This window comes from Fusarium coffeatum, assembly GCF_003316985.1.
Source record: "Fusarium coffeatum strain FIESC_28 chromosome Unknown BRIP53273_contig_112, whole genome shotgun sequence".
Taxonomy (NCBI): domain Eukaryota; kingdom Fungi; phylum Ascomycota; class Sordariomycetes; order Hypocreales; family Nectriaceae; genus Fusarium; species Fusarium coffeatum.
This window is the reverse complement of record NW_022157905.1, coordinates 1-22,950: the sequence shown is the minus strand read 5'-3', so window position 1 is coordinate 22,950 and position 22,950 is coordinate 1. Positions and strand designations below refer to the sequence as shown.

General features: G+C 49.5%; 8 protein-coding genes across 8 annotated transcripts; 2 read left to right on the top strand and 6 right to left on the bottom strand.

The window, feature by feature from the left end:
* Positions 1–365: 365 nt before the first annotated feature.
* On the bottom strand, positions 366–4,433 carry FIESC28_05170 (uncharacterized protein; the record flags this gene model as incomplete). The annotated part of the gene is made up of 3 exons (XM_031159317.1): positions 366–1,024; positions 1,085–4,054; positions 4,103–4,433. 3 exons carry the CDS (start codon positions 4,431–4,433, stop codon positions 366–368), a joined length of 3,960 nt encoding a protein of 1,319 aa, XP_031016555.1.
* Positions 4,434–5,857: 1,424 nt separating this feature from the next.
* FIESC28_05169 (uncharacterized protein) lies at positions 5,858–6,310 on the top strand (the record flags this gene model as incomplete). Its single annotated transcript, XM_031159316.1, has 1 exon — positions 5,858–6,310. One exon carries the CDS (start codon positions 5,858–5,860, stop codon positions 6,308–6,310), a length of 453 nt encoding a protein of 150 aa, XP_031016554.1.
* A 151-nt stretch (positions 6,311–6,461) lies between these two features.
* FIESC28_05168 (uncharacterized protein) lies at positions 6,462–8,269 on the bottom strand (the record flags this gene model as incomplete). Its single annotated transcript, XM_031159315.1, has 3 exons — positions 6,462–7,126; positions 7,177–7,887; positions 8,005–8,269. The coding sequence occupies 3 exons, from the start codon at positions 8,267–8,269 to the stop codon at positions 6,462–6,464; spliced, it is 1,641 nt and encodes a 546-aa protein (XP_031016553.1).
* A 1,530-nt stretch (positions 8,270–9,799) lies between these two features.
* FIESC28_05167 (uncharacterized protein) lies at positions 9,800–10,828 on the bottom strand (the record flags this gene model as incomplete). The annotated part of the gene is made up of 1 exon (XM_031159314.1): positions 9,800–10,828. The coding sequence occupies one exon, from the start codon at positions 10,826–10,828 to the stop codon at positions 9,800–9,802; it is 1,029 nt and encodes a 342-aa protein (XP_031016552.1).
* A 624-nt stretch (positions 10,829–11,452) lies between these two features.
* FIESC28_05166 (uncharacterized protein) lies at positions 11,453–12,904 on the bottom strand (the record flags this gene model as incomplete). The annotated part of the gene is made up of 1 exon (XM_031159313.1): positions 11,453–12,904. One exon carries the CDS (start codon positions 12,902–12,904, stop codon positions 11,453–11,455), a length of 1,452 nt encoding a protein of 483 aa, XP_031016551.1.
* Positions 12,905–16,105: 3,201 nt separating this feature from the next.
* On the top strand, positions 16,106–17,355 carry FIESC28_05165 (uncharacterized protein; the record flags this gene model as incomplete). The annotated part of the gene is made up of 4 exons (XM_031159312.1): positions 16,106–16,213; positions 16,272–16,382; positions 16,437–17,210; positions 17,266–17,355. 4 exons carry the CDS (start codon positions 16,106–16,108, stop codon positions 17,353–17,355), a joined length of 1,083 nt encoding a protein of 360 aa, XP_031016550.1.
* A 602-nt stretch (positions 17,356–17,957) lies between these two features.
* FIESC28_05164 (uncharacterized protein) lies at positions 17,958–19,294 on the bottom strand (the record flags this gene model as incomplete). Its single annotated transcript, XM_031159311.1, has 2 exons — positions 17,958–19,136; positions 19,232–19,294. 2 exons carry the CDS (start codon positions 19,292–19,294, stop codon positions 17,958–17,960), a joined length of 1,242 nt encoding a protein of 413 aa, XP_031016549.1.
* A 1,198-nt stretch (positions 19,295–20,492) lies between these two features.
* FIESC28_05163 (uncharacterized protein) lies at positions 20,493–22,844 on the bottom strand (the record flags this gene model as incomplete). Its single annotated transcript, XM_031159310.1, has 2 exons — positions 20,493–22,362; positions 22,414–22,844. The coding sequence occupies 2 exons, from the start codon at positions 22,842–22,844 to the stop codon at positions 20,493–20,495; spliced, it is 2,301 nt and encodes a 766-aa protein (XP_031016548.1).
* Between the last annotated feature and the right edge of the window lie 106 nt (positions 22,845–22,950).

Sequence of the window (22,950 nt, the reverse complement as noted above, 5' to 3'; positions counted from 1 at the left end):
TTCTCAAACTCAACTCCATTCAACTTTGACTTTCTACAGATGCTTATGTCGTATGCAAGAGGCTCACCAATATGTGCCAGACAGGCAGACAGGAAACCTCATTGTAATTCTTTTCACCTGCTGGGTATTCGTCCATCCATCTCTTCCGTCCGTGCCTCTTGACTACTGTAAAGCTATTGCCTCCCTATTCCCTGTACCAAAGACCCTCATGCAGATCAGCTTTAGCTTGGCACCCAGCAAACTATGCCTGCCAATGCTCAACGCGTCTTTTCTAGCTTAATATCACACGTCTCTATAGTGTTGTATACTTGGTTCTGATCCCATGAACTGAACATGTTCGATATCCACAATTGACGCTACCCTCATTATGAAGCGTCGCCACGGCCTCCAGTCTCATCCATCTCGACAGCCTCAGGCTCTGTCACCTGTGGAGGGGCTCGTAGCCTTGTCCCGTTACTCATTCTGGTCAACTCTAGATCCTGGCCATCGGATCTCACCTTCCGGAGCGCCCTCAACATGCCATCCAACTTCATTCTCTCCTGTACCACCATCCCACGGACAAAGTCCCGGATAGCCTGACGACCCATCTTCTCATGTAGGTCTTGCCACCCTGCCAGCTCTCCAGCCACCGTCTGCTGTGTGTATCGAAGTTCCCTTGCAAGGTTTGCGGCCTCTTCTCTTGACTTCCGCGCCCGTTCTTCCTTCTCATCGTAAAGTCGCTGTCTTGTGTCATCCAGGAGGCCAAGTGGCCATCTAGATTTGTTAAGAGAATTAAAGTTTCTGTCGGCCTCACGCTTGGCAGCCCTCATCTGGGAAATGATGGATGGTGGCCGAGACAAGGACGCCAGCAGTGCCTGAACAGTAGATTGTAAAGCTAGGAAAGACGAGTGGAGGTTCGCCTGAGGATTTGACTGGGTAGGAATGATAGATCGCACATAAGTCTCAAACGCCTCTATGTGTCTGGGAGGGAGGAAATGAAGAGTTGAGACAGCTCGATGAAGAAGCACTGACGAGTCGTACATGTCTGCGAAATTGTTAGTTCACTAAGATTCATTGGGTCACGTCGTTCGTCTAGTATACGTACCTGCTGCGACGAGTCCAAGGTTATTGGCGCGTCTCGTCGCACTCTTAATCGAGTAATTCACGCTCCTAATCATTTCTCGCGCGTGATTAACAAACTGTTCAACTTCTCTAACGTCCTCCACTGGCTCGTACTCGTCCCGTACTTTCTCTGCCCGCGTCTCCGTTTTGAGAAGCGTTCGTTGCTCCATCATGTCCAGTTGCAGTTCTGGCACCAGGAAAAACTCCCACAACATTTCGTGAGTAGCAAATGTCGGGTGCATCAACATTATCTTCAGGAACCAGTCTGCGCGAGCCTGCATGTCTCGAAGAATAGCACGAGATGGTTTTGATGGTATTTGGAACGGGGATCGTACATCGGTGAGAGATGGTATCCATGAAGCCGGGTTTTCGAGCGCGAGAAGATTTGGCAGATGCTCAAAATCCGAGAGTGAACGGCGGCTTGTCGTCACTGTATAGCTGTCATGGTCCGTAGGGGCTGCTGACTTCAACACCAACCGCACAGTCGCGTCTTCCACAAAGAATGCTCTGACCACACCAGTGATGCGAGCATCGGGCCCGGCGGGCATACTGAATAAGGCAAGATCATCGATCTTGTTTCGTACGTCGTCGTCCTTGGCCAGTTCAACCGCAGTAAGGCCTCTGATCTCTTTCGCTCCTACATCTACTCTGGGGTCGGCAAACAGCGAGCGGACCATGTCATATCTGCCATACTTGCTGGCTACCATCAACGCCGTGAACCTCTTATCGTTTGTTGCATTGACATCAACATCACAGTATTGTAGGATAGTCATGGCGAGGCTGGCGTTGCTGACAATGTGCAGCAATGTATTTCCTTTGTTGTCGACATGTTCGTCGACGTGCAGAGGCAGCCCATCATGCTGTGCGGCGGCGGCTGCGTCAAGCCCGGCTTCAACCATGCCTAGATAGTTTTTGTGGTCGTAAGAGCGACAAAGAGCGAACAACGGTGTCTGTCCGTTCTTGTCTCGTTGTCGCCAAGGTATCAAATGTCCGATGCGACTTATTAGTGCAGGGGCGTTGAAGAGATAGTGAGCACCGCTGCGTCCCCAAATATCTTGCTGTGCCAAGTATGAAACCAACTGCTCAGGAGTTGTTGCGGCTATGACAAAGTCAAGAATCAGATCGATGATTTGAGCATTGCCTACTTGAATAGCGGCACTCAACAATGTGGTGTCTTCGTTATTCATATCATCGAGAACAAAGGCTGGAGAGAAATAGTCTGTCAGAGAGAGCAGGTACTTTAGTGTCTCTCCTCGTTCAGATTGAATGGCCATCATCAAAACTGACTCTCCAAACGAGTTATTCGTTTGTGACAACCGAGCCACTGAGATATCCCCTTCCAAAGCGCTGCCGATAGTCCCAACACTTCCAGTGCGTGAGTGGAATGAGATTTCAGAATCGCCTGATATACTTCGTGTGTCCATTGAGACCTTTTTCACTCTTCGGACAGGTATCGTAAAGTCGTGTGAATGTGTTTCGTTCTCATCCTCGGCCTGGAAAGGGAATACATGGCCTAGGCCAGAGCCACGAGAGTAATGCTCGTATGGCGATTGGTCGTGAAGAGAAAGACGCAGTGAAGATCTCCTGGACCTTGAAGGACCTGCTGATCTCGATCTCGTATCGTTTTGGAGACTCAATATTGTCGACGGCCGGCGACTAGACGAAGGGGATTCCGATGACTCGTCGTCATCAGCAGCGCCGGAACCAGGTTCCATAATCTTTCTGAGGTCATCAAGAGTGCCTGTTTTTGCCGCATCCCACAGAGCTTTGTTTCTCCTGCTAGCCCGTCGCAACCCAGCCGAGTCAAGAACGAGGTACGCCAACACTGCTTCGAAGGTACTCAACGCATAACCAAGCTCGCCGCTGTCTACATCGTCAATGAATATGAAGTTTCTGACATAGATCAAGCGGGCTTGCAAATGCTTGACTTGCGATCGGATTACGACATAAAGCAAGAACGAAACCAAGGTGTCCGCATTGACGGTCATGATGGGTTTCTCTGACGAAGCGTCAGAAGAAGTAGCTTGCGCTTTTGATGTGTCAGTTAGCTGCGATACAATCTTTATCGTTGACAGCAAAAGATCCAACATGACTTGCGGGCAACCGGCAGAGGAGATCTTCTTGAACTCCTCAACAGCTGGGCCCAGCTGGATGATTAGGTCGTGTTTCGCCTTGGAACCACCATCAATAGCAATGCCCAGCTGGGAGATATCGATGAACTGCATCTTTCTGATCTTGGCCTCTAGTTCTAAATCATAAGGTCTCTTCAGAGCATTGAGCCTTGGCCACAGCTGATTATGGACATTTTCTGTAACATAACGCTCGATCAACTTTTCCACAAGAGGCCCTGTAAGGTCGGTTGTGGCGCCTAGAAGAGACAACTGCTGCTTATCCACTCCTTGAAAGAGATCAATGGCAGTTGTAACTGCAGTTTCAAGAGACGCTCTCATGATGTCTTCATCGTCCTCAGCATAAAAGTTCTCTGTCACTGGCAATCTACTCTCGTCGCGCATACTCGCCGATGCACTATTTGACCGAACTCGTCTTACAGCGTTGGTGATAGGCCCATTCGGTGGGTCTGGAATCTCCTCGACCGAAGAGGGAGGAAGAGGTAGTCGGAAGACATTGTTGAATTCAATAAACAGTTTCTCGAGACCAGGTTGCATTTGGCGCGCGATCATGGGGAAGTTATTCAAAAGGTCGTGGAAGCTCTTGATATCCTTCTTTCGAGGCGCAGCAGCTTCGGTCGACTCGGCATTTGGTGTCTGCTTTTGATCGGGAATCCTGCGCTTCCGTACGCCAGGCACTAGAATCGCTGGAGCGATCTTGTTTTCTTCCCAGATACCCACGAGTGGTCTTGAAATATAGTAGAGGAGCCATTGCCGCGGTTCAAAGACATCGGGGTAGAAGACGATATCGTTAAGTAGCTGTGCTTGCGCGAGCGTTTTAAAGCCTATTCCAGGTCAGCACTATAGCTCTCCAAGCACATTAGGTTGCGCACCTTTGTTGCTATAAATGAAAGCATCTTTGATAACCACGCTCTTCCCGTTCAAGGTTGTAAACTGTTTTGCCTTGCCCCTCACCTCTCGCAGGTTCTGGCTTCCATCCTTGCTTCCCGCAGCACCATTTGGCGCTGGCACACGAAGGACGTGGCTAGCAAGGAAGTCCTCGGAGGCGATGACCTCAGCAGGAGCAGTCCCGCTCTCGGTCTCGCGGAACGTAAGGAGGACATCCGTTGAGGGGACCAGTAAGATATGGTGGTGAACGGGCGTGCACTGGCTGGGGAGGGAGCTCTTGAAGAAGGCGGCCAGGAAGGGGTTTAGAGGTTGCATTCATTCGACTTGCGACCGGCCGTGTCGAAGCTCACTCGACCTCCCGAGGTCGCAACGTTGGAGATGGTATCGTGGGTTGAGATTGGGTGGCTGCGAGGATATAAATCGTGATCGGACCGAACGGATCGCTGACGCATGCGAAATGATAGCTGTAGTTATTGATCGTGATAGAGAATGCTTATGGCGCAGTAGTTGGAGTACTTTTCATGATACAGGTTGAGGTATTCGACAGCGATAACGATAGCGATAACGACAGTCAAGCGATTGGTGTGAAGGAGCCTTTGGTAGGTAGATAAAGTTGAGATATTGGGAAGAGGGACCCGGTAAGAGCGTATGACGTGTGTGAGGTTAAGAAGGAAAGACGAATGATGTCTTATCCTGGGCGGTCGGTCGGTAATCACCAGGATATTGTAGCGAGGGGCTTGGCTAATAAATCAAACGTCGATCGTGATGTACCTAGTCGAGATTTGGTAGAGTCGATAATTGTTGAGAAGCTTCAAAGAGGATGCACGCAATAGGTACAGTTAGTAGTCTAGTCTTGGGTAGACTACAGGGCACGTTGCGATCACTTCCATAAGATCGTCAGAGGCCTCAAAGTACCGGTACTTGGAATGAACACATTCGTGCTGCTGTCATTGTGCATAAATCTTCAGCGACATGTACAGGAACCGATTGACCAACCCGCTCCCGATAGCTTTCCGCACGGGCCCCTGCAGTGCCCCTGAAAGCCGGGCGGGGAATCAATAAGTCCGGCTCGAGTTGGTATGGAGGGTGTTATCACATGTCACTCATTGCGAATAGCTTCATTAATTATGAGACGAGAGTATAGATAAGACTTAATGATTGTTAGTTACGGAATGTTTCAGGGCACAGCCGATAGGTTAAAGAGTATGGAGGGAGAACTGATTAGCGCGTCTAGCGATGTTTCGAAACATCCAATATAACAACTGCCATCCATGTTGATGGATCCAGGGAGCCTCAAACAAGGAGTAAAGAAACAAGGCAAATTTCTTAGGCAATTATCCTTATCGATTTTATTACAACTATGTGCTTCAGTTTGAAACAGAATATACTAACTTATTTTACCTAGAGTTACAAAATGCGCTCCATGTCCTTTAGACTTCACACGCTTCATGGACTTAGACGATATGGTTTGTCTCTGACGATTAACCAGCAAAAGCCCATCCTTATAAGCACAATTCTGCTTTATGAGAGCAAAGCTTAAGGCATATAGTTTTGCTTCTCACGTATGAATAGACAAGTGCTCTGTGAACGTTCGAAAATGTAAAGCTTCTCAAAATCTAACTTTAGATGTCTATCCTATATGACTGTCCAAATCTTCTGAGCCAGATCAATTCACTTCTCCACTTTCGCTCACTTGATGACAATCTACAGACCTCATTCTGAACTCCAAAACAACCGCAATGCTGGCCTCTCCATTCGCCAGGAAGCTTCGCTCCGTCCTTGGAAGCAAACCCAAGTTCTTTGGCCCTGCTCACCCTGACTCGTACCCTCTCTACATCACTGACGATCTCGTCAGCGCAGCGATGAATGCCCTCACTGACAGAGAGGTGGCATGGCCCAGAGACCCTCAGTACCGCATTGAGGTGGTCATGGTCAATATACCTTTGCAGTACTGTCCACCATACATCGCCAACGATATGCCGCCTGAATGTGAAGGAAGGCATCCCTATGTAGTTGCAATCGGAAAGGCGATATTCCGTCGAACGCCTGAGAATCCCGGTGGTGAACTCACCGAGGTCGCGATGATCGAATGGAAACAGAGGGCTGTGACATTCAGTCACTCGCAGAAAGAGCTCGTTACTATCGTTCCCCTAAGAGGTATTACACATAACACCAGGGGACGAAGTAAATGAGAAATCAGGTCTTGGCAGATTCGCGTATTATATATATACGCAGAATATGATACGAGAACCAATATACATGTTTGAAGCAAAGTCATATACAACCATCGTGAAGCTTGCGTGGTATCATAATCCAAACTAAACTATAACCGTGAGCACATGCTTAAAACCAAGCCCATACCCTCCTCCACCAAGCCATCTGACCTGGCACTTCTTTCGATGTTGGGCCACTGTTGTAATCCAAATCTGTCCTTCTTCCACTATCAAGATCGATGCTCCAGCTTCGCTTCAGCGGATCACTTCCGCGCCACAAGATCTTGCAGAAGACATAGATGATACCGAACAAGGGTACCAGGATATAAGCATCCACAAAGTTACCAGCATTGAACGGAGACAACGTAGTCCAGCCTTGTACCAAGGCCAGGAAGATGCAAGCCGCCAGACCAAACCAAGCAAGATAAGGAAAGCCCAATGCCTTGTAGGGGAGGTCGTTGAGGCTTCGTCCCTGGGCAACCCAGGCTCGACGGAAGCGAATATGGATGAAGCAGATGCTGCCCCAAACAAGGAAAGCACTAACACCAGACAGGTTGACGATGTAGCTATAGGCTTTGGATGCACCAGTGGAGACATTCATCATAGAGATGGCGCCGACAGCATTGGTAATCAGAATAGCCCAGACAGGAACACCACGTTTGTTAGTCCAAGCAAATACTTTGGGGGCTTTGCCAGACTGAGCCATGTAGAAAACAGTACGTGAGCCGAAGTAAATGGATGAGTTGATGGCGGACAAGCAAGTCAGAAGAATGAAGGCGTTGATAAGGTGGACACCTGCGATATGTTAGCATCAGTAAACAAGCATAAAATGACAATGTACTGACCTCCTTGCCAACCAGCAATCTCAAGGGCAATAGTCATAGGGCTTTGGAGAGCCTTGGAACCTCCATTTACCAGTCCACTCGCATTAGCAGGACAAGTAATGCCAAAGAAGAGAGCGGATCCCATGTAGACAAAGATGATACGCCAAAAGACCTGTCGAATGGCCTGAGGAACAGCTACACCAGGGTTTCTGGTCTCAGTCGCAGCTACAGCAATAGACTCAACACCAGAGTAGAACGTGGCGCAGAACACAAAGACTGAAGCAACGCCGCGGAAGCCATTCCCGTTGAAGGCTCCAGGATCACTCCAGTATCTGAAACCCAAAGGCTCGTCCTGGCCTACCAAGCCGCCCGCTGCATAGATGATGGCGAAGATGAAGTATGCTGTCAAGCCAAGTAGCTTCATAAGCGCAAGCCAGAATTCAGCCTCACCAAAGGCTTCAACACCGAGCAGTTGGAATCCCATGAATACAGTCCAGAAGATAAGGAAGTAACCCCAGAGAGGGACTTGAGGTCCCCAGTAAGTGAGAATACTGCAGATAACATTGTACTCATTGGCGAGGACCGCAGCCCAGATAACAAAGTAATTCCAGCCTACAGCGACAGAAAAGGACTTGTCTACCATACGCTCAGCGAGAGAGATAAAGGAACCCCCACCGGGATACAATGTGGTCACTTCACCAAGAGACTGCATAATACAGAAGGCGATGATACCTGTGAGAGTTAGCATGGTATTCTCAAGAATATTGTGCATACATGGGATCTGAAGAGGCTCGCTGCGCAACAAAACCCTCCCAACATCGCCACACAGGAACACAAATGGGAACTTACCAACAACGCCAAATCCAATTAGCAAGGCAGCTGGTCCTCCAACGTTCAATGCGCCACCTGCGCCAACAAGAAGTCCAGGTCCGATAATACCAGCCAGAGCCATCATGGACAGATGCCGATTCTTCAAGCCGCGCTTGACGCCAGTATCCGGGTCCATGGAGTCGGATTCGGATGCATCGTTGAGGCGCGTAGAGTCATAGTTGTTGTACGCAGAAGGGTCATCGCCGGCGACGACATCTTCGTCCTTGTTGTGGCGGTAGGCCATAACGTTGGAATTGGCTATCACAGCCTCTTCAGTATTAAGAGGGGATATTAAAACAGAACTGATCGCCTGGATTGAGCGGCAGTACCAAGAGATAAAGCCGTTGAGATGTAGAGTTTAAAAGTGTGACGGGCCCCCGATTAAGGTATGTATAAACAGAACTTCTACTACCACGTGCAAAGGGCATGCAGAGAAAAGTCGATATAGAGTTGTGAGGCGACTACAGTCCTGTACTACGGACTTACCATTATGCCATCACCAAAGGGCCCGCTGGGCTAACGCAGGCGAGCATAGGGTTCTGCATTCAAAGTAGGGATCGACCCGCTTGTTGATGGGTTGCTCGAGAAGCTATCCTTATTAGGTCCTCGGATCCCGTCTGCTGGTCATGGAGGTTTAGGTACCCTGCAAGGCTGGGTACTCGGATATAGCGCTGAAGGAGTAATAGTGCAGTATGTAGCTGTAGCCTAGAGTTGTTACTATTAGTTCGACGTCTAAAGTCCGAAACTAGTCATGCAGGCTCTGTAGACAAAGCAGTCTCTTGCCTCTTTCAATTGTTGATAGATAGGTAGTGTCACTATCTGTCTTGTATGGAAGCCCCCACGCAACAGGCTGACTTTAGGTATAGCACTGTATGCATACGGCTTATCGTGCATTGAATGCTACCTCTGTTTCTGGTCTCTTCTGAATCTTGAACAGTACATTGTGGCGTTGAAATCCCGGGGTTGTCCCAAAACGCCATAATTATCGCCGATCACGACATGGCCTAAAAAAATACCGCGCAACAAGACACTGAAGAGTTTGCAAACGACCGAGAAGATATAAAAGTGGTGCAGCAGTGGAGTTGGCTAGCGTCTTAATCTTGGAAGTATCCATGATGGTTGATACTTGAGTCGGGGAGATGAGAAGTTTGACTTCTCAAGCTTAAAACTTGCAGGGCACAAGTTTTGTTAGTTAGTAAATTCTCTTGGATCCAATGGCCAGCTTGATATCGATTGTGCCATATTGGCTCATCATGACGAGACTGGGTTAAAGACAATACCACAGTAGTCGCCATCTCTGGTATTTGACACCCAATCATATCCTCTGCGTGTCTCAACTCGACCGTTGAGATGGCAAGCTTTCCCAAGACACCACTACTATAGTACATTCCAAGTGCCCAGCTAGTTAGCTGAAGTCGTCCTTGGACCACACTTGGCCGTTCATGCAGGGCCGGTCTGGTCCGGACCATCGGTACCGGGTCTGCTCCACATCGCCGGTTTTATCTCAGATTCTTTGGGCGGGGCCGTTCTAACATCGTTCTATATACAGCACTTTAGTGTGGTTGTGTGATGGAGACTCATAATAGCAGGTTCGATTAATATGTCTTGTTATCAATAAGGATCCAGCTTGTTCTTCAAGGACAGTACTGCATGTATATAAGCATGCCAACCTATGGCATATAGCATACAATCGTATAATTATCCTTGTCCATCTAATTATACCGAGTAGTGATAGTACTATCTCGCAGCTCTTCGCATATTCCTACGTGCAGTTTCAAACACTGACACCATCAAGTATCTCTTCAAAAATCTCCAGGTTGCCTTCACCTCTTTTATCAAACACAGCAAACCAGATCTCCTCCCACCAGCCACCTTGGAACTCAGGCTCCTTCAACACTTCCAGCCAGCAGCGAGCTATCTCTCTCGGTGGGTTCTGGAAAGCACCACATCCCAATGCACCGAGTACTAGCAATCTATGCCTTCGATGTGCTGCCATTCTGAGGCACAATCTCATCTTGAGCTTGGTGAGTTCGCGATCAGAAGCTTTTGCAAAAACTGTCCTGGCCACAGGATGTCCTCGTACGGTCTTGACAATGTCGGCGAGAGGAGGTAATTTCAATGCGGCGATGCTGAGAACACTGACGATAGGGAGGTTTGCAGGTGGTGTATGAGGCGTAAGAAGATGATGTCCGGAATCTTGATCGGAGCGAATGATGACAACGTCGCGGGTGTAAAGACCCATACGCTGCTTCCAGGGAAAGTATCGTCGATGGAGTGAGAGTGCCAGCGAGCTTCGATAGCATAGAGCCTCCTCCTGAGCACGCGCTCCCTTCAGCCACCCTCCACCTGGACTGACATGGCTGGCCATATTCAACACGGCGACCCGACCTGTGCCGGATCCTTTGGCAGCTGCGAGGTCGATGGCAGCATTGAAAGTATCGTCGTTGACAACTCTGATCCTTGCGGGTGATCTTCTGGGACAATAAATTGCATCGAGAGGGGCTAGACTTGTATAATAATGGCGCTCAGATCTTGTGGCATCGATATGAGGCAACTGGGCTAAGATGTTGGGGAGGACTGCCAGCGTCTCCTGGGCTACTGCTGCAAGCGCCGCACCCCGTCTGTAGGGATCTGTTCGTCTGTCGGTAGCATAAGGGGAGTAATGACTTGACGGAAGCTGCCTTGGGGGCCTCTGTTCTGCTCTAGATGCCTGACCAGATGTCGAAGTAACGGGCCTGGAGGGAGATCTTCTAGATATCCATGCGTCCAGGGTCCATTGGCGAAAGTTCGAATCGGGTGGCATTGTGGAGTTGGCAAATTGGCATGTAGATATTGGGGTTTGAGTTCACGACGATGAGATACTTTCTCTCAATTTATTGTCTTGTATGGGGGTGGTTTCGCAAGCCCAGGCAGGGTACACGTTGTTGGACGAATATGAATTATTCCGCTCGTGATTGTTGGTTCTATGTTTTGTTCAACGATGTGAGCACAGTTCAACAACATACCTATGGAGTACCGAGCTAGGCAACAGCGGCTCACAGCTCACAACAGCTCTAATGAAATGAATCACAAAGCCCCCAAACAATCAAAAAGAAGAATATCTGGATGGAGATTTTCTGTGATTGGAAGTTTTAGGCGATTATCCATTTCACTGGATTATAGAATCGCCCAAGAAACTGCGCGACTTGTCACAGCGAAACAAATGAGGCACAGTAAGAGTATTGTACTCTGTTACTGGACATGGCCAAGACTGGAGCAAAGTAATTGTGTACGACAAAATGTGAGAGTCATATGTTCTCTTGTCATATCCAGTATGCATCACGGTCTCTAATATACAATCCTTCTCGTTCTACTTCCAACACGGGTATCAAAGGTGGCTGGTCATATGGTACATATTCGTACAATCTCAAAAAAATACACAGGTCGATCAAGCTGGTGTCTTAATCGCTCCCTCTGGGACCTCATCTGAAGCCTCAAACTTTCTTGGGATGAGGCCTTCAGCCATATCAATAGCACCCTGCATGTCGTTCTTGTTGAACAAGAACAGTCCTTGGATTGCGGCAGTGCTTGTGTGTCGATTCGATGGTTCCCCATCAGGTCCAACTCCGAACAGACCCAACTTTTCCAATCGGTTAAGGAATCGTTCTCGCCCGGAGTGATCCTTGTCAACATCGCCGTAGAATCGATCCCACATCTTCTCAGCCTGGTAACGTGTCGCTTCACCAATACGAAGCATCAAGTCCACTCGGCCAGGTCGGATCAGCGCAGGATCGAGCCGGTCAACGTGGTTGGTCGTCAGGAATGCAATACGCTCTTCACCTGCTGCAACACCATCGAGGGCATTGAGAAGGCCGGAAAAGGTCACTGTCGCGCCATTGTAGCCATCGGCATCCCGCTGTCGTCGGTTGACAAAGGCTGCATCAGCATCCTCGAGTAACAGCAGACTCCTCTTGGGTAATTTCGTAAGGAGATAAGCCAGCTTATCGTCTGTCATGCCCATCTCGCTAAGGTTTATCATGGCCACGCTGAAGTCCAGCTCTCCTGCAAGTGCCTGAATAAAAGAAGTTTTTCCACTGCCTGGGGGCCCAAACAGCAAATATCCTCTTCGGTACGGGATACCTCTATCCACATACCATTGTTGTCGATTCAAAAAGTCTTGTACGTCGTTAACAACGTTTTCCTTGACACCCTCATCCAGTATCACCGAATCCAATGGGCGCTTCTTGCGAGGATCGCCGAGCGGCAGCCAATCCATCCCTCTAGCCGAGTATACTATTGTCTTTCCTTCATTGGCTTTTGCTGCCAGTTCACGCGCCTCCTTGAACACTTCTTCGAATACATGTCGATGCGCCCAAAGCGTCGTTAACTGCACAATCTCGTGCGGTTCACCCGTATTCATATTCGCTGTGTTGTGCTTCTCTCGGTTCACGGCAATGTAGACATTGCCGGTCTTGACTATATGTCGTCCGTAGCCGGGCTGTACGAAGAATTGCGCGTTTTGAGGTCCGCTAGACCCTGCGGTCCGAGATGCGTTGGTGGTAGTGATAGAGACATTATGTATTCGTGTAAGTCGAGAAGCGATAAAACCCGGTGTTTCGCGAGGTTGAGACAGCCATGCTAGAATCCATGGGTATGCTGGATCTTGCTTGCTGATTTCGAGATTCACGAGCAAGCGACGGCGGGCTGCTCCAAGTGCGGATACTGCACCTTTACGCGCGAAGGCCGCAACTGCTCCCAAAGATGCGAGACCTATTCCGCCTGCAAAGAGAGGGTTGTCGAAGAGCGCATTGATATTAAGTCCTGATGCTGCCGCTGGAGGTGTCGGCTTTTCGGCGTTCGGGAAGCTTGTAAGAGCTTCCTTCAATGTTTCTTCGTCCATCGTCGGTAGATCAGACGGTTCCCTATGCTTTCACATTGGCTCGGGCCGACACAACACCAGGGAAAGCATTGGCTTGAAGGGCTGAACTATGTGATGTTCAAGTTTGGGAAACGATACATTGGCTAGGGTTTTTGAAAGGCCCTCTTTTTTTAAACCAGACGTCATGCACGTGAAATCTACTCATATCAGCACATGCCGTACAACCATGAAGTAGATTGATATCATGTTGAAATAGCAGTATTACTAGCGGAATAAAATTAGCTGTTGACATGAAATGCCTTTCGTAGTGACATTGCCTAGTTAATTGTGATTCGATTCAGAGACGTGCGACGGTTAATTGACATAGTTTTGATGTTAAGACATATTCAGTTCGCTCGTGTCAACATGGCGTCTTTAACTAGGTATTCACGATACTCAATTAGTAAGTAATTAAAACTCCCATTGTTAGTTACAAGCCAGGGTATTGATTTTCATCTTATGTGCTCTCACGGGCAAGGATTCCGATGCCCTTCAAGACTCAAGGTGCCTTCAGGGTAGACAGGACTGTAGTGTCTAGCTCTCGAGTATAGAAAAGTTGCCCTTCGGCCTAAGGACGACAGAAGAAGATGGTCTCAATGCCGGTCTAAACTGGCATAAAGTTACCAATAAATCATTTGATCTCTTATTTATCAACGCATACATGAGCTTGTGGTCATCTGCAGTAGCTGCTTGGAACCCCGTTTGCAAGTCGGTCTCCCGTCATCAACACCAATCAATATCCCTGGAACTAAAACAGTATTAGAAAAATGGACAAAAAATGCAAAAAGAAACAGCTGATGGGCACTGAGAGACTTTGCTCCCGCCAGGGCTTGAACCTGAGACCTTCGCATTACTGAATATTCAGATTGAAGTATTAGTACGACGCTCTAACCAACTGAGCTACGGAAGCCAATCAGCTGTTGTTGACAAGGCGATACCGAATGGAATTCATGAGTTGCTCACTCAAGTCTGATGCAATTGCAGGGACTAATTTCTATTCCTTGCCGGTCAACTGGCGGGACTGCTCGAGGAAACCCGGAACTCCATGAACGAGGCGGGCGGTGGGGTTGAGGGACGAACGGAGGGACTGGCTGGTGGGGGTTGATCTCAAAATTACGACATGCTTGCTTTGGGGTGCGACGTCCCTGACGTCCCAATTGAATATATCCTCGGGCTGAAGGGGTTAAGATTGGATCCAAAGATCAACCAGAATGGCCGGAAATGCAATTGAGAGCTGCTCAGGCTGCCTCCGAGCTTCAGTAGGTCGCATTGCAAGCTCAGGAACGCAGTGATCAACAAAATCAACTACCGTCCACGACTCGCGTCGATAGAACGCTGGTGTAGGCTGAGAAATTTCTTTGCAGATGTACATATGCGGTATCTTCGATCAGCGTTCGGCATCAACCGGGCTAATGGTCCAACAAACATAAATAGAATCGACCAAGTTGCTGATCCGAGTTTATCTCGTCATTGGCATGATGCTGCTGGCCGGTATTCGATGACCGAGATGATGTTCCACGGCAACTTAAGAATACCCCCCACAAGGATGATGTCGAAGCTCCACCAATTGAACTGCGATCATGATTTTCAACCTCGAATTGGGAAAATTGAGTTCAATCTGAATGATTCTGCTGGAGAAACACGCTTCCCCCATGCAAGTCTTGCGTTTTTACGAGAATCGTCGAGAAGGATTGTTGCTGGTAATGCGACTACACCCATGCAGTGAGCTTTTCCATTGGCTTCGCAATCGTGATATAGGAAATGATACAGTAGGCTGGGCAGGAGGCATCAGCGTAATCCAGCCCGGGAGTGCCCACAGCCATGGCGGTGTTCTAGCCAACCGTGATGCTCACGATGTTTAACTATGCGGGGAAATGGGGTCACACGAGAATCATAGTCAATGTTTTGCTAACAACAACGAGTGACGAATCCGATGAATGGTCTCAATGACCAATTCGTTCCGCATGTTTCCGTCGATTACCCCAAACTGTCGGCTGTGGTATGAAAAGCTCTCGGCACAGCGTAGAGGAGGGCATCATATAAGTCGGGTGCCCCTCCCCCCATGGCGATGTTTTCATTTTCAGATCTTGACAATTCATCCACTTATCGTCATTGCCGACATCATAGCTGGGTCTCCCGTTTAACTGCCAAAAAGTGTGTAAGTCGCATCGCTCTCCACTGTTACATACCGAGTCCAATCCCATCCACTGCATTTGTTCTGCAACGGCGCCGCTGTGTTGGCGACTCCACTTTACCACCGAGGATTTACTCAACAACGTCAGTGAGCTCTCACTAGCTACCTCGAGTGAGATTGCTGGGGGAGCGATTTTCTGGACAAAGTCTTGGTCCGACGAGGATACCTGAGCCAGGCTGTCCTATAGCGGAGACAAGGTGGGCAACATGATAGAGAGCAGAGTTGTGAGAGGAAGAGAGAATAGCGCAGAGCCCGAGAGAAGGTCAGAGAAGACATATCGGCCGCGGAGCCACCGGAGAGACACCGGGCAACGGAGCTCCCGGGGACCTGAAAGACTGAATCGGGTTGAGGTGTACGGTGAATGCCCGTTTCTGGTGAGGTGATCCCATCGTCTCACTGGGTGGTGCGGCGTATCGTTCAACAGTCTCAGCCCATTCAACAGCCCTGGAAGGCCCGTGAAACTCAGTATACGGGCCGGGAGTCTCAGACGATTCGCGACGCACGTCGGCTCTCGCCAATCGAGGCGCAGAATGCTGCGAGATGGATTAGACGCGCATTCCTGACGAAATAAAAAACTCCGCTGTCTTATCATACTGTCGGTTTATGCCTCACCGACATGGCAATGTTGGATGTTGTAAACAGCTCATGGCCTCAAACCTATGAACTCATCTTGACCCGCACAGAGCGTCTCTCGGCAAGAGCGTCAGAAGTGCCCCTCCTTCCCTGCCAGCTCTGCCCTGTCTGCCACTCTGCCCCTCCAAAAATCTGCCCCTTCCCTGAGACTGAGAGCATCCCGTCACTACGCAACAGCTTGCATTATCGATAAGACCCAAACTAAATTGGATTCAAAACCCCGCCACGCCCCTCCTCTTCGTCATTGCTCGTTTCATTCATAACTAACAGCTTTCTTGCTCATTAGACTTTTTCTCTTCTTCATCTTTTCATCTCAACCTACAATTCATCAATCCTAAACCTCACAAACCGCAATCATGGGTGTCCAAGAAGTCCTCAGCCGCAAGTCCGGTGTCATCGTCGGTGACGATGTCCTCCGTCTCTTCGAGTACGCTCGCGAACACAAGTTCGCTATCCCCGCCATTGTAAGTCAACCATCTCAAAAAGGCACTCGAAAAACTCTGCTAAGACCAGGAACTTTAGAACGTCACCTCTTCTTCCACTGTCGTCGCTGCCCTCGAGGCTGCCCGCGATGCTAAGGCCCCCGTCATCCTCCAGTTCTCCCAGGGTGGTGCTGCCTTCTTCGCCGGAAAGGTACGTTCCCCAACAAATTTTCGTGCCATTGACATCAGACTGACAACTTGAAAGGGTGTTAGCAACGGTGACCAGAGCGCTTCCATTGCCGGCTCCGTCGCTGCTGCCCACTACGTTCGCTCTCTTGCTCCCACATACGGCGTCCCTGTCGTCCTCCACACCGACCACTGCGCCAAGAAGCTCCTCCCTTGGCTCGATGGTATGCTCGATGCCGATGAGGCTTACTTCAAGGAGAAGGGCGAGCCTCTCTTCTCTTCTCACATGATCGATCTCTCTGAGGAGCCCGTCGACTGGAACATCGAGACCACCGCCAAGTACCTCAAGCGCGCTGCCCCCATGAAGCAGTGGCTCGAGATGGAGATTGGTATCACTGGTGGTGAGGAGGACGGTGTCAACAACGAGGATGTTGACAACAACTCCCTCTACACCCAGCCCGAGGATATCCTCAACATCTACAACACCCTCTCCCCCATCTCCCCCTACTTCTCCATCGCCGCTGGCTTCGGTAACGTCCACGGTGTTTACAAGCCCGGCAACGTCAAGCTCCACCCCGAGCTTCTCGGCAAGCACCAGGCTCACGTCAAGGAGGCCATCAAGTCCGACAACGACAAGCCTGTTTTCTTTGTCTTCCACGGTGGCTCCGGCTCCTCCAAGAAGGAGTACCTCGATGCCATTGGCTACGGTGTTGTCAAGGTTAACGTCGACACTGACATGCAGTTCGCTTACTGCTCTGGTATCCGAGACTACATGGTCAACAAGCGCGAGTACGTCAACACCACCGTCGGCAACCCCGACGGCGAGGACAAGCCTAACAAGAAGTACTTCGACGTAAGTTTACACCCTACTGACATAGATCTGGAGTTTTATACTAACGTTTGTCCAGCCCCGTGTCTGGGTCCGTGAGGGTGAGAAGACCATGGCCAAGCGTGTTGCTGAGGCCCTCGAGGACTTCAACACCGCCAACCAGCTATAAATGTCTTCCAAGACACTGGCTTTAATGATATCCCACTAGCGCGACAAAGTTCATGAAATACCGTTTGGAAAGAAAAAAAGAGGGACCAAAGAATAGCCCCTCCCCTTGGTTCAAGCACAACATTGATGTTGAAAGTTGCAAGGGACGTTATGAGGTGACGAAAGTAGCAAATTAATGAAAAAAAAATTGATGAAGCATAAATGCATTCTTTACTTTTGTGAAGTTGGTAGAAAATGTTTGAATTACTAAATTTTATATGCATTTCATTACAATATAGTCAAATGCGTTGACATTTTGCAAGCTTCAATGTTGTGTCAATAGATCATCGCGAATTGGAGTACATGAAAACCATGTCATTAATCGTAGAAAGTACATAAACTGTCGAATATCATACAAACCAAACCAGTCCGGCCTATTGGTTCCCTACGAATTGTCTCCTGTACTAGAGAACATGTGCCGAGCGCCGTTTATTCTAACCCATGACCACCTCTTTTGATTCTGCTTTGTCCCTTTCACTACCCGTCTTCTGTTATCATGTATTATAACCAGAATTAGCTTCACCTGGCATTACTACTGTTGCTTGAGGATCCTCTTGGGTGTAACTACCATCCAAGAAGCTCCTTCTCCATCTGAGCAATGTCATCCTGGGTGAGCTGCTTAGCAGCACGGGCATCAGCCTTGACCTTATCAAATCGCCAGAGGCCGCCAGTCTTATCAGCCTCGCCATCAACAGGCACACCGACGACCTTGCCGAGTTGCTGAAGGACGGGGTCTTGTCCCTCGACAGCGGTGAAGTATTGGCGATCCCATGCGCGGCCCTCCGAGCGCTCCTTGGTGCGCATGTTGCGCTGGGCATGCTCGATCTTGCCCTTCTCAGAACCGGTGGTGTCCATATCGCCCTTCTGGATGGCTTCGGCGACACGAGACCAGGCACGACGAGACTCGAGGGGATGTTGCTGATCGATAGGAGCAACGCGGAGCTCAGTCTGGGCGGTGTTGACAGCGTCGTATGTGCTCACAAGTGTAGACTTGGAGTTAGACTTGGCGGGTCCTGAATAAACCTCAAATGACTTGTTCCACTGGCCGGTGACATTGTAGAGAACCTCCTTCTCCTTGCCTGTAGGATGGACAGTGGCAACAATGGTGTTCTTCTTGCCAGACAGCCATCCCTTACCGCTGTAGTCGATCTTGGAAGTGAAGCCGCTGGAGCTGGTAATATGACTTGAGCCATCAAGCTCGACGAAGGGCGCACCGAAAATCAAACCCTCGATATGCAGGCCAGGGAGGGTGATGAGGTAGGATTCAATCTCGCCCGAGGCAAGAGGAACACGAAGAACGGCATGACCAATTTGCTTGACGATAATGGTGCTCTTGAAGGTGGCCTTCTGGGCATTGTAACCCTCGAGCTCGACGCCAGTCTTGTTGTTGCGAATGCAATATGCGGTAGCAGGAGGGTGGTGGCTAACCTGTTCTGAGATGAGAGTGGTCTCGCCAGCTTCGTCGGTCCAGGTACCGAGGAAAAGTTCACCAAGAAAGGGGTTCAGAGGCTTCTTTTCGTTTCCAAACTGCTCACTTCTGCTGGCGTATTGATGTTTGAGGGTCGAAAGGAACCACTTGAGGACGAGCATAGCACGCTTGGCGGGATCAGACTCGGCAGCAGGGGCGGTCAGGACGGGAGGGTGCGTGGCCCAGTAGGCAGAGAATTCGGTAAGAGACTGGGAAGAGAGGATGAATGGAGGCGCGGTGAGCGAAGAGAGGTCGCCATTGAAGGAAGCAATGGACTATAGAGCACGTCGAAAAGACGGGGGTTAGCTACCGCGATCACTCACGAGTCGATCAAACTTGGACCAGGTAAAGCATGAGGTCGAATATTTACCTTTAGGAAGGCGGTCCAGCTGCTGCTGTTCGCCTGAGCGGCCGGGGTGGTTGCGGACGACATGATTATGAATTTGCACTGGGCGTAGAAAAAAAGTCGGGAGATGGAGTTGTAGCTTTCGCGATAGGAGATTTCGAGAAGCGGTCTCGTGTACAGGCAGTATCGAGCCAGGTACGTACGGTAGTTACAGTAACGAGGAGGGGCCCGATTGCGATTGCGGGGTTGTGGAAGCAGGGGGAGTCTCGGGCAGCTGTTCAGGACAGCTATAGGGGAGAGTATACGCGGGGCTGATACAACCTCCACTGCTTCACTGTAGGTGACTAGTCGCAGGGCAGTTTAAGGGTTCGGTCGGTTGATGCCGTAGGTGACTGAGGTACCTAGGTATCTATCGAGGAGACAAATGTTGGAAAACAGTCTTATTTATATGGATAGTCACCACTGTAGGTATTAGGGGGCAGTTGGTGCGTTTCAGCAGAGAGGGAAAATAAATGGTTGATCGCAACAATAGGGTCTGAAGAAAAGGCGAAGAGGAGCGATGATGAAGAAGGATAAATCACCCGGACCAGGAAAAAGGAATTCGACTTTTTAGGCATTTAACTACCAGGTATATTCTCTAGCTCTTCAATCACGAGACTATTTGCTAATTCAACAGAATACCTACCCAAGACACGTCGCAAGCGTAGCGACCCTTGGAGAAATTGAATACGCCCATCATGGACAGTTCTGAGAGCACTTGGGCTGCCGCCCCCATCATCGCTCGAGCCCATTACGTCAACACTTATACGCCGTCATGACGTCTCGTATTCGTAACTTATGGTCTATGCTGAGTTGGGATGAATGTGGTAAGAGATCTTGCAGTTGCTGGTACTGAGTAATTAATGAATTAATCTTAAAATCGCATCACATTGGCGGCCTCGCCTGTGCTTCACAAATTGTTCCCATGCAGGTCTTCTAACGTAAAGTAACTTTAAGCTACCTATCATGCATCGCATCTTCCCACTCGTATCCGCAACATTGTTCCGACTGCCTCTTTGGCATCCATGATAATTATCAAGATCCCGGATATAAGATATTAAAGAGTGAGCACAGTGGCATTACCCGAGACAGAAAGATATGATTGCCAAAAGAAAAAGAAATAACATATGTGGTATCTCAATAAATACAAACCCATGTAGGAAGGATATTACAGTTTATCATCCAGTCATTACTCCGCCTACCCATCAAAACAACCTGGTCGCCAAAAATCACTCCCACCAGATAGTCAGTTGTATTTCCATCCCTCAATTAACTCCGCGATATTGTCCAAACCTCTTTGCATAGCCATGCCAGCAGGCGTCCCTTGTCGATAGCCTCCTGCGCCATCCCTATCTTCCCATGCATCCCACACAGCATTTGCGTGGTACTGTCGAGCTCCCTTTTCAAGCAGCATTCGGACACCCCCTATGTGTCCGCGCAGAGCCGCATAATGAAGCGCTGTCGCGCCTCGGTCGTTTTGATGATTGACATTGATCCCCTGTTGTAATAGAATCTTGAGAGTTGCTAGGTTCGCTGATGCTTCAAATAGAAGTGTATCACCATGCGTGGTTAAAGCGCGTGTGTTCGCACCTAATCGGAGAAGAAGCCGAACCGTCGAGACATGACCATGGGATGCTGCGACTGATAAAGGAGTCCGTCCAGGAAATATAGTACTCTCAAGCGACGCGCCATACGATACAAGCCGCAAGAGGATTTCGTCTCGTGCGTGCTGAGCGGCCACATGAATCGGCGTCGTTTGTGGTTCGGGGACGAGATACTCCCTACTGCCCCTGGAAAGAAACATGGACGTCATCTGCATCCCAGCTCCTAGCTCTAGGAGTACAGTAACGAGGCCAACGTCCCCCATCTTAACTGCATGGGCAAGTACGCTCATGCCATCCGGCCCAACTCGTTCGATATCGGCACCCAGGTTGATCAGGCGAAGAACACTCTGGCCGTTGCAAAGTTTGGCAGCTATCAAGAGAGGAGTTTCACCATTTCTGTCCAAAACGTCGATGGGTGCCTCCGATTCAGCCAGGAGTCGGAGTATGTGAGGTTTGTCTTTGTGCGCCGCCATATGCATGGGCGTGTAACCAGACTGCCCATGTGTTTCTGTTGGATCTGCACCATGAGCGATGAGATATCTCACCGTCTCGTCATGTCCAGTGGCTGCTGCTGCGAGAAGAGGCGTGTTTCCGTTTCGGCTCGGCAAGTTTGGATTCGCACCCATGTCCAGGAGTGCAGCTGTGATGGGAGTACAGCGAGTACTGATGGCCATTGTTAAAGGCGTGTGCTCACGAAGCTTACGGTCAACGTTCGCTCCGCGAGATATCAACACTTGAGTGAACTCTTGGTTGCGCATTGCTATCGTCAGGTGGAGTGCTGTTTTCCCATCCGGCAATCGGACCTCGAGATCTGCTCCAGCCTGTACTAATTTCGTCGCCGCAGACCAGTGGGCGTGTTGTATCGCTATATGTAGTGGTGTGTGACCCTCATAGTCGACCAAATTGATATCTGCGCCAGCGTTGATAAGAGCTGGTAGTGTCTCGTCCTCGAGAACGTCTGAGGCGGCGGAGAGGTGAAGAGCGGAGCGCCCATCGTTATCGATTGAATTGATGCGTGCCTTCATATGAATAACAAGTCTCGCAAATTGTTCCGAGAAGCCACATTTGATGCCTCTCATCAAGGCTGTATCGCCGTCAGTAGTCGGCTCGTCAACATCTGCGCCAGCAACAATTAGGAATGCAGCGATCAACATGTGCTTCTTGTCAAAAGCGCGGTGCAGGGGAGACAACATTGATCCCGCCAGCGTTATATTGGGGTCTGCGCGCTCGAGCAGGATGTTAAATACGGCTGTTTCATCGGTCTGTTCGATGGCATGGTGTAATTCGTGTGCGACATCTTTAGTCTGCACATAAGTGACTCCAGGAGGTGGGACCAGAGTATCTAGAAGTATTTGTATCTCGGTAGAATCGCTGACTCGAGGCAAGACGATAGAGCGTTGACTTGGTGCTGTGAACTTTCGTCCGAGACTTCGAAGGGCCTCATCTACCTCAATGTCAGGTTCGATCACGCGACGCCTATTCAGGTCACTTTCTCCGAAATTATAGCCAGCCCTGACAAAAAGAGTTAGCGAGAAGTTGGAAAAACGTGAAAAGACCACTTACCGAGTTGCAGTGTTAAGAAGAGTGTGGAGTGACGCTTGGTGAGTGCGTAGTCGTCCAAGATATTCCTTCAAAGCTGCTTCGTTCCAGACAATGATGAGCTGTGGTTCATTAAGATGAATGCCACTATCTCTGTCTGGTCCCTTGATCCGTTTCAATGCAGCCCTAAGCTCATGTACGTCTTTTGAAACAGAATAGACGAATTCGTTGTTTGATGCTCGTACGCTTTCTGTGCCACCTTCAATTGTCCGGCTGAGTTCGTGTAACCTGTCAAGCGCATCTGTGATTGCACGACACTCCTTGGCGAGCGCAGCCAATACGACTGGACTAGTGTTGAGACAGTTTGAGAAACCCCTGCATTCCTCGGAAAGTTGTTCGCATATGTCGATAAGGTCTTGGACGTTGGCCTTCTCGACTCGATTCTGGAGATCCATCCTTGGGGAAGGAAAAGTCGAAGGAAGTCAAATTTGCTAGAAAAAGCCAAAGTCGTAACGGCCGTACAGGACTGGACTCGCGTAGGAGGCTTGGGGGGGGGGGGGG